The following is a 14766-nucleotide window of genomic DNA, read 5'->3' as shown; positions in this document are numbered from 1 at the left end:
AATTTCTCTCAAGACCAAGAGTGGTGAGAGACAGCCAGACAGATGGAAAGACAAGTTTGGAGTTCATAATTAGGCTGAATGACTGCTGAATGGGTGTACAAGAGGGAGACTCAGACAGACAGTCATTAATGAATAAAGGGAAAGACTGTGAGAAACAGGGACAGGGATGAGAGTTGTGGGGAAACATTGAGCTGCATGCTCTCCTTTGAGGTGGTGGAGGATGGAGGCTGGAGACTGAAGCAGAGAGACTATTTGAGTGTAAAGCCCTCGGGACTTTCCAACAGCGAAAGAGTAAACAGAGGATGTCAGATCTCAGTATTTGAACTCAGTAAACTTGCAGTTTGTGAAACTCTTGTCCTATGACACTAAAATGCGGCTACACGAGAAGAGAAGAGTGACATGACATGTTCCTGTTAATTCTCTGAATTATATGTACACTCGCTGAGTTTATTGAAGCAAAATGTGTGGCTTAAAGAGGCTTGTTGGTATAAACCTGCTAATCCAGTGTGATGCTTGCCAGTATGAAACTGCTAATCCTGAGAGAGAGTATGTGTACATGTTTGTGTGTGCTGCTCTCCGCAGCATATAAACAAGGCCAGTCAGTGAAAAAGAAGGCATTCAAAAAGCTGCAGCTGAAATAGTAAAAGCCGTTTCAGTATAATCAACACTGAGGCTGAATGAAAGCAAACAGACAGCTCGTGATATCTCCCACACATTATAGACAGTAATTACTAGTGTGGTCTAAGGGTAAATTGGGGAAACACTCACAACAAACAGTTGATACATCCCAAAATGACATCTATAAATCTACTTCACCACATCTAAAGACAAACACACCAATATTAAGTCCGTAGTGAAATCTGCCATATGTATAATACTGGACTTATTGTGTCTGGTCATTTAAACTGGGGAAAGAAGGACCCTAATGTCCACTAATGCAAACACGCACTAGTCTCTATAGCTACTACACAGTATACCTCCTCCTTGGCTCTCCTCCCTTTAGACAACATTTTCATTCTCTCTTCTTTCTTCATTCCCTCTGTTTTCTTCTGCATTGCTTTGCTCTCTTGTCTTCTGTGCACTTCTGGTTTCATCTCTTTCTTTTTAATTTTCTCCTTTTCCTCATCTTTGTCTTGATCTTCTTCCTCCTCCTCCTCATCTTCCTCCTCCTCCTCCTCTTCTTCTTCTTCCTCCTCCTCCTCTTCTTCTTCTTCCTCCTCCTCTTCTTCCTCCTCACTGCTATTACTCTTTTTGCTCTTGGGAAGAGCTACTGGTCTCTAAGCAGAAGCAATGGTGGATAGTGTAAATACTTCGAGTGATGATGTTGTCGTCTCTTTACCTGTCACATCCCAAAAACTCAAACTCTGGACTATTAAATATTGACTACTGCGTTCTTTATGTAATTAACTGTGCAAGATTAGAATAATTACCAGAGAACAGCCAGTGTTCACAGCAAATATACACACAAACTAAGTCTCCACTACATCTTTTACAAACCACCAGACACTGCTCTGTACCTTCCCCTTTTCAACCTCCTTCTCTTCTTCTTCTTCCTCCTCCTCCTCCTCCTCCTCCTCTTCTTCATACTCCTCTTCCTCACTAAAATCTATATCCTTTTTAATTGGAGGGAGTTTCTGGCGAAGGGAGGTCCTTGACTCTCTGAATGACGTAGTAGGCTGGGAGAAGAGGAGTGGTGTTAAGTGACAGATGATTGTGTTAGGCAGAGAGGGCAGAGTAATTGATTCTGCACTTTAGATTCATTGCATTAACCCAATGCGAAGGCTTCAGTTCACAGCTCAGCTCAACCAAAGAAATGCATGTGGAATGAAAGACAGAGGCAGAAAGAAAAGAAAAATCCACATACATGGACCCCTGAAAACAGACTGGTTGTAATTCAGCATGCAAACAAAATTATTTTTAGGAATAGATTAGAATGGTATTTTTGTGTCAGCAACATTGGAGTTAATGATGAAAGAGTCCCTGGTAGCTGAGATAGCACTGCAGCTGTGTGCTACTCAGACAGACAGTTACTGCTGCACCACAGAGAGTACAGAGCTCTCTGGTACTGTTGTTGGTCGGTGCAGCACAGCGGAGAGTCCTGCATGCGTTCTTCACAGTAATGAAACTATCCAAAATAAAAGCCACTTTTAAATTGTATCACACATGATTAAACTCACTGGAATAACGGTTTCTGCCCATCCTTCTCACCAAAACAAAAAGCATAAAAGACAAAACACTGTATGATAGCATTTTGTCCAAGCCCAGAGCTTGGACTTTTAAAGCTCTGGGCTTTCTTTGGGCAGTAGAATTGCTGTCACAATTAATTAAGTACCACAATTAATTAGTTGTACTACACACTGGACTATATGGGAGGTGTGTACTACTCCAGTAAATCTAAACACCAGAATGATTAATAATTCAGCATCACATAACCCTTGCTTGTTCTTTGACTCTCTAGTAAACTTGACCCTATGTCTCTCAGAGTGAACTGATGCAGAAAGTATAAGAAAACCTCAAAAAGGTTTTAAATAAAATAAAAGGGCAGACGAGGCCCATCTCAGCATCATGACTTCTAATCCAGTTGAACATGTCCTTTAATAAGTCTCTCCACTGGAATCATTAAAGTTTTACTAATCTAATCTAAAAGAAGAAATGATGAAGAAGAAGTCCAGATTCTGTGCAGTCCTACAGCACATTGACGGCAATGACAGATACACCCCCCGTTCATTAGCAGTTCATTTGAATTTAAAAGTGGTCTCTGCTTTCTGGCTTCCCAGATCAGCTGAACCTTTCTACGCAGATCTCGGTAATGTTTGGCAAACTAGTTTGGCTGTACAAGACACAACATGGCATATTAAAATATGAAACTCTGATGCAACGAAGCCTTGGTCAGACACTGTACAACGCTGATAGGACTCTACCTTCTGTCTCTGCTGGATGGAGGTCATGGCGTCTGGCTGGAACTCCAGTTTGTCTGTCCGACACAGTTTCCAGTACAGGATTGAAATGATGATGATGACGACGAGGAGGGGAATCACCACCCCGATGACGATCCACATGTTGGTGTTCTCAGCATCAGAGGGTGAAGCCGTCACTTTTTCTACAGCTTTAAACAAACAGTTAGACAGAGGGACATGGAAGTTTTTAGTTTGAAGTTGACCTTGACATACAAATATGGCACATATATTATGTTACAAGAGTCCTTTCATCTGTGTACGTGGTATAAATATTTCAAACATACCCCTTTATTCCCTTTAAGCCTATTCACAAACAGTTTAGGGGGGGTGCTAAGCTAAACATGCAGTATTGTTGGAGTGCTGACTCTTGTCTAACTGCTCTAATCTTCAATGCAGACCTTCATTAGTTTTAATTAACACTCATTTCATCCCCTGGGAAAGTACCGTAAGAGAACACGGTCAGCACAGAAACACAACTCCCTTGAGGTGCTCTCATTAGGCCGTCATCCCTTGTTTAGATTCTTAATGAGGAAGACAGGCTTGTTGTGTAGTGTGTACAAGGGGAGGTAATTAGCTCAAATGTTACTATAAACATACAAAGGAACACATTGAGCCAGCAGTTAGCCTTATCCTAGTTTTTTTATGTGGAGCTTGTGAACAATTTTATATATTGCATCATTTCTCTTTCTTTCCCTCTGTTTTCAACACATATTTAACTCTGCTTCACACTAAATAGGGAAGTCCATTATTAATAATATTCATAACCTACATTACAACTCTACCAGCACTCAAGAAATGGCAGTGGCTCAGTGTTTTGCCCTCAGACACTTTGGCAATGTGGATGCTCACAGACATGGAAGCTCTGTTTAGTTTGATCTTCTCCATCACTACATCACTTAGAAGCCCTTGAATGGTACTCACGCTGTGCTAAAATACCCTGCACACGATATCCCAAGACGATGGCAGCTCTTTGAACGTCCAGGCTGTTGAGTAGGTTGGCTGTTTGGACTGCAGGCACCCTCTGACCACTGGGACCCTCCACAAAATACACTATCTCCAAGGGGTGGTCCGCACCCGCCAGCCGGCTTGCACGTACAACCTTGGAGTTGAAAAAAAGAAGGATGGTACAATTTGTCACTTGTCCAAGTATCTGTATGAAATAATGTGGTACATGAGTAAGTGCACATATAAATGGTTTGATTTTTTTATTTCTTTTTAATTATGTGAGAGTCAGAGAAATGTCAATAAACACATGAAAATGTATAAAATAACAGGTTTATATCATCAGAGCAACTTAAATCCATCACTGTATTCTATTATCCAAGTCCTGCATTCATTGTACTGAGCTATTGGAGAATGAATATCGCTTTAAGACAGAAAACCGTTTCAGGAAGTTTGAATCTTTGGCAAGGCCATGGGAGATTTGGGACTGCATCCATAGACTTAAACAGAACTCTTCAGTTTGTTTAGCCATGTGTTTGGGGGCTTTAGTATGGTGGAATATTAAGGAAACATTTCTTGTTACACAGAACACATTGTCTTGTACATGGAAAGGATTCCAGGACCTATTCCTTGGTTGTTATTCAGTTACACAGAGCAATCAACAGACCTAATGAGTACTATGAAATGACTGCCTGTGCTGTCAACAACTCTCTTTTAAACTGTTGGCAGACACCATGGCATCTTATGTCCTCTTCAAAACATAAACATGTCCAGATGTTGGAAAAACACTCAATAGACCTTACTTCTTCTTTGCGTTGCTCAAGGACCCACACTTGCAAACCTCACAGCTGTGATGTTTACTAATCATCTTATAAAAGGTTTTCTGTCACCATGAGCCCATGTTTTCCTCTTTTCTTTCTTTCTTCCTATTTGTTTCTAACATTGAGAACACAAACACAGCAAGGTGCAGACTAGTCTGAGCTTCAACTCAAGTCCATCAAAATTAAAATGAGTTGTGCAACGTGTTTTAATTTTGATGTTCCCATTTGTTGTCACCTGTAAGTGTTCTTTCACCCTGCTAAAATTGTTTCTAATAGACAATGCTCAGGCAATTGGAGAAGAAGCGCTTCCAAAAATAAACATAGGATCCATGGGAGATGAGGCACTACACTCTCTACATTCAGAACGGGTTGACTAATGAAGGTCTTAATGAGCAAAGTGTCACAATTCCAATAATATGGATGACTTTTTAATGGTGACCATGGTACCTCATTTTCTATGGAATCCTGTAATACTAATCATTTTTTTCAGTTTTTGTGACTAAAATTAAAGCACTAAGGCACTAGTTGGCCTCCTTACTTTCTTTGCTGGATTGAGACTTATTATAGAAGCCCCTGATAAAGCAGCCCAGAGAAACTACATGTTCTCTTTCTGAGCTATCGCTTTTTCTTAAAATAGCTGTGCACATTTACATTCCTCTTAATGTCATCAGGCACAGAAATAACATGTCAAATATTTCAGTTGTATTGTATGTATTTGTATGTGTTGTACACCTCTTCAAACACAATATGACACCTGTGTAGGTTTACTTGTAACTTCTGCAAGTCTTTTTACATGAGGTGTTTGGAAACAGCCCACTCATGATATATCATCTCACGTTCTGTATTCCCATTGTTTAAATATTTCTCCATGCTGCCTAATATGTGTGTGTGTGTGTGTGTGTGTGCGTGTGTGTGCATGTGCGCGCGCGTGCGTGTGTGCGCGTGTGTGCGTGTGTGTGTGTGTCTCCCTCTGCATGCCCTGAGGCACAGTGCAGTCTGCTGTCTGCATTACTGGAAAGAGTAAAGCGCAGGTCATGCCTGGGCTGACACAGAAAAACGGCTGGGCAGGCTCCCTCATCCACAGTCTAATCCAGTCCATGCACGGTTATTAGAGTGGAAAGATGGCAGTGTGAATGTGTGTATTGTGCGACCCCAATTCAACCTCCTCTTTTATCTGTCCAGGCAGACTCATGAGGTATTCTCATAGGTGACAACACCACACTGACTCTGTTATGACAGTCTAGGGCATCTGTTTGAGACACATATGTGTCTGTGTTTGTGTGTCGGTGTGTGAGAGTGATACAAAGGATTCCTCTGAAGTTCAGTCACCTCACTCTCATTATATCCAACAGACACTCAAAGATGAGTGTCTTTGAAATGTAAAACAAAAAAAGAACCATCCAAACTAGACTTCCTTAATGACAGTATCCCATCAAAGCTGGAAGGAACACATGCACATCATACAGCTTCTATGTATAATACAAATTCATATTTGTGAATGTGAAAAATATCATTTTGAAATGCAGAAAAATGCCAGAGCCTAAAATTAAAGATCTAATCTTAGCATAGAGACAGACACTAAAGGTTCACCACAACTGCATGGTCCTCCCTTTTCCTAAATTGCTCTGTGGGTTTTATGGAGACAACAACGCAGGAGGCAGAAAGGTCAGAAACAGTGAGGCTGCTACTCAGCCAAGGATGATATTTATCACCCTGACAGCCCCCTTGTTTAAAGACCACCATATGCACTCAGACTTCATGAGCTTGGATCAGTTATGCATCTCTCGTCTCTTGTAACAAGGCTCTTTTATCCAAGTGTTTTGCTCTTCCCGTTCCTCTGATTTTTGAATCTTTTACCTACCCCTGTCTCTGTATCTCTCCCTCCATAATGCCTGCCCTCTCAACAAGAGGCACACACACTCTTAATCATCCCAACTGCAGGGTACAGACAGAGAAAGAGAAAGAATTAATAATTGATCTGCTCTTAGCAGCTCTGTGGCTCACAGGATCCATCAAGTAACAGGGTTAGGAGAAATGAGGAAGAGGAAAAAGAACAAGGAAGCATGAGGCTGTGGTCATTGGCTGGCCCCTGGGCTGAATGGGATGCTGTTACCATGGTGACAGACCCCTATCCTGTCCCCTTAGAGATGAGCTGAGCAGGTGCGGAGCGAACCCACAAAAGCTAGAGCCTGATTAGTAAAGCAGCAAGGCTTTCAGTGGTTACAAACATTGCAACGCTCACATAATGAGCCCTCAGTACTCAGGGTAGGTAGTTAGAAAGAGCTTGCATCAGGGAATAATGATATAAATGGTACAAGGACGGAAGCTTTTTCAAGATTTAGTCAGTAATCCATTAAAAAACCTCCTGTTAAAGAGTTTTAAAAGTATTGTTATGTAATGAACAAGAAATTCAACAAATAAATCTATTGTATACTGTTTCCAGAGAAATGCATCGCAAATCAGAGAGAGACAGAGTTTGTACCTGCACGCTGCTGTTGCCTATGGTGGTGGCTCTCTTAAAACGTCTGACTAATCCCATGGCCTCGCCCAGTAACATGGCCACCCGACGCTCCATGTTGGCTTGGAAGGTTCTCTCACCCACTTTCTGGTCAAGCACACCCAGGAGCACTATGTACACAGACAACAGAAATAAGATACAGTGTAAAGACAATCCCATAATTGCTGTAAGTAGTTGTAACAGCATTTCAGCATGCTAGAGTGAAAACTAAAATCCACCGTACCTGTTCTAACCCAGGAGGAGCGAAGCAACTGGCTGGTGTTCAACTCTGGATAATGGAAAGCTGTTGTGAAAAGGAGATGTGTAAGTAGGGTAACGTAACATGGAAATGGCCCAATTATAGTGAGACGATCGTATGGTACTCACGCTCAGCAATCTGCAGTACAGGAAAGCCCATGTAATAGCTGAATTCCACCATGGTGAGCCTCATCAAAGTGGTGCTGACCTCTGACCCCATCAGATAACCCCTAGAACCACGCACAGTGAAGGTGATGTCAACTGGCTGCCTCACCAGCCGTTGTTCCTGATATTTTGGAGCAGCCATGGTGATGTTTACAATCTGAAACACAATTAGACAGAGATATACTATCCACCAGACAGATGATTATACAACAAAACGTTCAAAAACACTTTCCATTCTACTGTTGATGTAGTTTCTGGGAAAGCTTGTTTGTCTCCTAAGCAGTTGCAATGAAGTTTGCAATCTGAAAATGGTTGGCTTCAGTGATTGGAAAGCAGAACACAAAATTGGGCAGTGTGGCCCAGGGCACAGTTTGCAAGTTGTTCATAAAACATTTCCACGCTGCAACAAATCCTTGATTTAATCCTTACATTTATTCCAACTTTAATACAGGCATCAGTGTAATAGGATTACACAAACCTCTACTGAAGCCAGCTAACCACAAAGCCAAATAAGTTCTTTATTAACAAACAGTAAGATTCTTTAATACTCTACAACTAGAGCATGAACTCCCTCAAGAGCAAGTAGCCAAGTGAAGCATCCTGGGGTTTTTGTTCATGAGTGATGAGTGAGGCGGATGGAAGGATTGATGTGGTGTCCACGGTGAGAGTCATAGTAAGGAAATAGCTAAACTTGAAGGTGCCTGAACCCTCAAAAATTAGCTTCCTTTGCTGTGTGTCTGTGCTCAAACATTCAAAAGAAGCTTGGAGAAAAATAGCCTCTCTTTTATGTTGAAAGGACCCAGTTGAGTGCGTCTTATCAGGATGGGATCCAACAGTCAGAACTGTAAAAAATGGATGGGGAGGGTGATGTCTGGGCTACTATGCTTATGATGTCAATATTACCACCCAGACCTGATAAATAATGGAAATGGATGGCTGGATATATAGGGAACCACACCAGTAATTAGGTCTTCCAACAAGTAATGATTTTAATAAACTAGCTTTCTCTGATCCCCCAGGCAACCATTCCTGTCACCATTAATTTACTGAAATCTAAAATCCTCACCAATTGGAATTACACAGAAGAACTCCTGTTTGCAAAGTTATATCACAATTAAAGTCAACCTATACTGCAGCAGGGTTAGGTTAATCCAGTGGTGAAATAATTGGAAGCAAGGTCAGAGAAGTCAATAATGGTTCTTCAGCTTGCTTGCACAAATATCATCTTTTATTTGTATGATAAAAAAAGAAAAATGTCCCTGCTCTCTGGTCCCACTCACATGCACTGTGAAGTTGGTTGACTCCTTTGAGCGACGACGCACTTCTGCAAAGGCCTTGGTCAAACCTTTCTCAATGCTCTCACTGAAGTTGCAATACCTCACATCGATGTGGCTGGGGACAAACTGCAGCACTGCACAGAGTAAAAACATGGAGAGTCTTAAAAAGTTACCTCAAAATTTGAAATGCCGACAGTGTAGTGCTTCTGGCAAACATGAAAGACAGATTTTGAAAGGTCATTTACCTGTGTGGACTTGATATTTATTGTTGGGTGTTGTCCAGTTGGGAGACACAGACAGGAACCGGCGCCCAGACCTTCTCAGAGTGTTGATGACAGATATGGCTGTGTACACAACTGGGCCAGACACCACCCGAAACACAAAGTTTGGTGGGGGGTCCACAACCTTCCCAGACAAAGCAGGAACATATGACATAGAAAAATCACTCAGTGGTCATTTAGTGGCTTGTGTTAAATAAGCAGCTGATGCTTTTGAAAGGTCACAGTGGCTCTTGTGGATCTACTCTTGTGGTTTGTTTATTACAGAACCACAGATAAATAAAAAACTCAGGAAGTGGTCTGGCCTTCATGATTCATCTGCACCACTGTAGATGTATATACACAGTCACATAAATACAGTATATACACACACAAAAACCAACACACACACTTACTGTAGGTAAGGGCCAATTACATGACAGCCCACTCACTTCAGAATCACTCTATATTTTAACAGGGTCTCTTAGGTCAAGTGTATTATATTGACATTGTAGATTTTCACATATCTTGAAATTAATAAACTACCTTTACTCGGCCACAGAAATAAATGTACCTGCAGCTCCACTGACTTGTTGAATTCTACTTTCAGTATGTCTTTGATTAGAGACTTGGCATATCCAACAGTGGCCCCAGAGGGAAAACCTTCAGAGGAAAGGATAAGGTCATGGTTATATTCTTACTTCATTATGACAAAGTTCTCATATTTGTATATTTCAATTTCAAACAACAGTTTTAAGTCACAATTTTGATACATCATTTTTCATACATACACAATTTTCATTCATTTCATATTTCATACACGTGAACTACTAAGAGTTGTGTTGTGCAAAATGAAATGTCAAACTTACCAATTTTTACTAAATAAGTAGGCCTGTCAAGGTTGCAGAGGTACGGTCTTGATGTTGGTGCTACAGTTGTGGTCTTTCCGCTGGTGGTAGAGATGATGTTGACGCTAGTTGAGGCTTCAGTGGTGGCAGTTATTCTTGTTGTGACTTGATGAGTAGTAGTGGTGGCAGTTGTAGTTGAGGGTACAGCAGAGACTGTAATAGCTTCTCTGCTAGTTGGGATCAAGCTCATTGTGGCTGGGTTGTCAACTCCATTTTCAGTCACCCCCTCATCACCCAAAACGTCTGGGAGACCCAAAGTGACATTCGATGTGGGTTCATTTGAAACTAAAGTAATATTAAGAGTTTGTGCAGTTGTGAAAGTCAAGTTTTGGGGAGTTAATTCTGTTGCACCAGAAGTCGTGTTGGCAACAGGTTCAACTGGAACAGGAGAGAAGGCTGTGGTTGCAGTTAAGACAGGAGTGGCGTGTATGGTACTGTGTAAGACTGTCTCTGTAACAAACCAATGGATATCCGTCATTGACGAGGAAGACATTACATCAACTGGCAGTGAAGGTGTGGCATGGGGTTGTAGATCTTCTGTTAATGCAGTGCTATCCAGGCCAACAGTTAAAGTAGGTGCAGACAAATCTGTGGCGGATACTTTACCACCCCAGATGGAGGAAGAGGGATCAAAGAAGTGGCTTGGGACTATTGAAGGATCTAGAAACGGTTCAGAGACATTGACCAGCTGAGGATTCTTTTCTGTTGTGACTACTGTGGTTGAGTCCTCATGAGGTTCAAACCCTGACAAATCACTCAAGGACTCTTCCTCAGTCAATTTGGTATCATTAGAGAAGCTGCTGGTGGGTGTGATGACTGTAGTGCTGATAGACACCACAGTAATGTTCCCTCTCTGTTCAGCTCCAGTGTCTGAAGTGTTGTTCTCCTTGGTCAACTGAATGGTGTAATACTCCAAGCTGTTCATATCAGGTAAGAGGACATCTGTCGGTTGGATTGTGAAAGCATCACCCCAATCTATGTCCGATGGGTCAGGTATATCACTGTTAGCTGTGGGAGTAGGCTCCATTGTATAGTGAACTGTGGAGGAAAATGAGGAAGGGTGGATAGATTTTAGTGGAACAATGGTACTGTACGCTGTCATGAGGCTGGGAGACGGTGAGAGGTGAGGAGGATGCAAGGACAAAGGAGATATGCCCACTCTGGAAGGGAAAGATGTATCATAGCTTTCTGTATAGTCTTCTGTATCATATGAGTCAGAGGGCACCTTAGTGACCAAAGAATAGTCATCTCCATCTGAATTTAAGAATGACATTGTCTCCAAGTAGTCCCCAGACCCCCAGTCCAATTCCATGGTGTTGGTGGGGTAGAAGTCCTCTGGAGAGACCTCAGTGGGTTCAGATGAAGGTGATGTAGGATGGGGGGCGATGAAAGGCACATTGTAGCCAGGGGCCAGAATCTCGTCCGAGTTGGGCAGCATGTTTATGCTTTGTGCTGGTTTGTTCTCCAGCAAGGGGGCACTGCTGGGGCTCAACTGGTTCACATCCAATATGTTACTATAAGATTCATCTGCTGGTGAGTCAGTGTAAGCCAAATTAGGGGACTCAAGTGGCTGAACAGGTTGTGAGGTATTTGCCGGTGTATACTCTGATATAGCACCCGGCTGCTTGGTAAAAGTTGTGAGGGGTGCTTCTGGAGCTTTCTCCTCAGAATTAGAACCAAGCTGAGATGTTGTTGACCTTCTAAAAACAGAGGGGTTTAATGGGGTTCTTGTAGGAGTTGTAGAAAGAGAGGAAGAGTGTTTGGCAGAATTTATCTTGGCCAGCTTCCAGTCTGTGGAGCGTTTAACTGGTGCCTCAAATTGTTGTCTAGAACCCAGTACAGGTTCAGAGGGGCTTAATGATGGATTGGAAAGAGGATGTGGTTCTTCTGCAACGACGTCACTTGGTGTGAAGGATTTGGAGTTTTCAGAGGCAACATGTCCCCACTGAAAAAGCATGATGTCAGCAGTCCTAACTTCATGGTTAGGTTCAGTAATGGTTGGCAGGGAACCAGGTGAGTCTGGGCTCTCAAAGGCAGTGTAATGTGAGGCTGGTAAGCCGGATGGTGATGACCCTGTTGAACTTGGAACAGCTCCAAAAAATCCCATGGGGTGGTATGTGGAGTCCAACAAAGACTCATCTGCAGGACGACAATACCTCAGTTTAGTCCAAAATCAACTAAGGATTCATAGCTTCAAACAAAGTAATATACAGGGATGAAAGCTAGACTGATTAAAATTCATTACTACTGAAAGTGAGTGTAAATTTCTTCACGTCTTGATGTAAATAGTTAAGGACTAGATATCTTTATACACAATAACCTGTCAATCTGATTCTTAGATTCAGTGAACTGCACTTTCATCAGTGTACTTTATTCTGTGCACTGGCAAACATCAAACATTTAAAACTGACCACATAACAATACCTCAACCCTTTGACTATGTTACCAAATTGTTCAGCAGAGAGGCAGGATGAGAGCAAACATGACTGCATGTAGACAGGCGGGCACTCTAAGCTTCATTGTATAACTTGGCATGAACAACAATGGCATCAGATTAGTGGGATGACTTTAGTGAAACAAGACTAGTTCAAAACCTAATATATAGCTGGACTGTGTATGACCCATGTGCGAAACTGGGGACATAGTTGAGAAGTGATGTTGAACCACTGTAAACAACTGCTTTCAATGGAAAGTAGCTAAAACCTGCTTAAAAGTCAAATTCCCAAAAAAGCTGTTTTCATTTACATATTTTTTCTAATTCTGTTGTCCAACAATGGAACACGTTTGAAATAATGACTAAAACGCAGCCAATTAAGACTACATGTTAAACAGCAGTCACTTCCAAGCCATTTCCAAGTTGCTGCTCTGCTGCAGCTAAAATCCATATTTTATAACCTTGACGTCATCTGACATATCACCATACACAGAAATGAAAGACAATGGCTGTGATTTCAGTTATATTTATTTGTAAAATGGTCACTCAGAGAGAAAGTTAGAATCATAGAGAGGTGTGCCTGTGGAGGGTCGCGCTCTCAGGGCAATACTAGCAACTCTCTTCTACATGAAGTAGATAAGATTTGTCCGAAAAGTCGCTAGATTTGTTGCTTTGTTTGCTTTTTTGAAAAAAAGTCACTAAAGGGGTCTGAAAACGAAAACGGTTGTGGATTCACTGTAAACGCCCCATGATGATGTAATAGAAAATGTTCATGCCAAAGTCCAACACTCAGTCGAGCATTGGTCTAACTTCATCACAAACTCAACTCTATCTCTCACTCATTCACCCACTCACTCAGTCACAGACATTTGGGGATGTAGTACTGGTCTGTGGCCGGAGCAGTCAAAAACTGTCAGGCTCCCTCCCTAAATGGACTGGGCCAAAATGAACACTGATATGTGGGGAAATAACAAAAACTCCAGCTCACAAGGACATTTTATAGGATTACAATTCATCATGAAATGTTTCACTCTAACCCTGATCACCTCTGGGGCAAAGGTTACAGAATGATAAATAGACTGTATAGTAAAGTTGGACACTTCATTGAATCTGTAGGAGAAAGCTGTGCTGGTTTTTCGGATGTTATATGCAACCTTGGCTTATATTTAGATCAAATCAATACTATATTGACAGCTGAATCTATTGACAACAAATTGGAATTTGAGATCCATGAAACAACGAGCATGGTTTACAGGAAAACACATTAAATATTGCAGTATGTAAAAAGTAGCCACCTGACATTTACCACTTCACTTTGCTTGTTTGTGCATTTTGAAGACCTGACCACTAAACTAACTAATGTCCAATTTGCTTAAGTGGCAACAAAATGGATCTATTTATCGCAAAGAAAATTCCAATAAGTATAAAATGCCATTATAAAAAGACCATACTGGTCTGCACTGGAGAATCATAAGAAAAGCTGACAATGACGATTTTTCTCACTTTCACTTTTGAACTAAAGCAATATGCTGATGTGCAAGCACTGACCATATGTTCCAAAATTAATGAGTGGTTGTTCTAGCTCAGCATCTCGATGACCTGGGCTTTTTTTCACCATCACACTCAGCAAAGAACATCACCTATCCTTTTTTAAGGTATGTGACCTTTGAGTGACGGATGGTGAAACATCCAGGTCATCAGGAAGCAGCTCCTCTTATCTCTTACTCATAACATTCAAATCTTAAAGGGTGATATTAGACCTGCCAAAATGTACAAATGGCAAATGCGGCTTTATGCAGTGCATTTACAACTTGCCAAAGGCCTTTCTCTCCATATTGCATAACATAGTGTATCATGCATGATTTAATTTGGGTACTGCCTTGATTACACTGCATGTTCATAGTCTTACATGTTCGAGAAAGTCTACATTAGCTGAAGTGAAAGACATAGAATAATTCTTAAATAAATCATGGTAATAGACCTTTTAAAAGTTCTAGGTAGATGTATAAATTTGCCTCTTTTATATGCTGATGTGTTTTTTCATGAGAATAATATTCAAAACCCAAACAGAAATTTCATGGTTTTAGTGAAAGAAACTTTTATACATGGTTGACTCTACAGTACTGTGAAGAGCTGATGGTAGATAAACAGGACAGACCGAAGGAAGATGAGATGAGATGCCTACTTACATTAAACGAGATGTTATCTTATGGTTCCTGGAGTTACAGATAATCAAAATGAATCATAATG

General features: G+C 41.3%; 1 protein-coding gene across 5 annotated transcripts in view; it reads right to left on the bottom strand.

Annotated features, from left to right (window-relative positions):
- The window catches only part of si:ch211-1e14.1 (UPF0606 protein KIAA1549), a 33891-nt gene that overhangs the window by 8803 nt on the left and 10322 nt on the right, over positions 1–14766 (bottom strand). For all 5 annotated transcript variants that reach the window (XM_056387733.1, XM_056387736.1, XM_056387734.1 and 2 more), the window contains exons 3-11: positions 10044–12221; positions 9749–9837; positions 9163–9322; positions 8921–9051; positions 7605–7797; positions 7462–7521; positions 7203–7348; positions 3879–4056; positions 2922–3106 (exon numbers count right to left, since the gene is read on the bottom strand). In XM_056387733.1, coding sequence (XP_056243708.1) covers positions 2922–3106; positions 3879–4056; positions 7203–7348; positions 7462–7521; positions 7605–7797; positions 8921–9051; positions 9163–9322; positions 9749–9837; positions 10044–12221 — 3320 coding nt within the window. The remainder of the gene's footprint in view (positions 1–2921; positions 3107–3878; positions 4057–7202; positions 7349–7461; positions 7522–7604; positions 7798–8920; positions 9052–9162; positions 9323–9748; positions 9838–10043; positions 12222–14766) is intronic.

Source organism: Seriola aureovittata, chromosome 10 (assembly GCF_021018895.1).
Source record: "Seriola aureovittata isolate HTS-2021-v1 ecotype China chromosome 10, ASM2101889v1, whole genome shotgun sequence".
NCBI lineage: Eukaryota > Metazoa > Chordata > Actinopteri > Carangiformes > Carangidae > Seriola > Seriola aureovittata.
The sequence above is the reverse complement of the archived record's forward strand: the minus strand, read 5'-3'. Positions and strand labels throughout refer to the sequence as shown.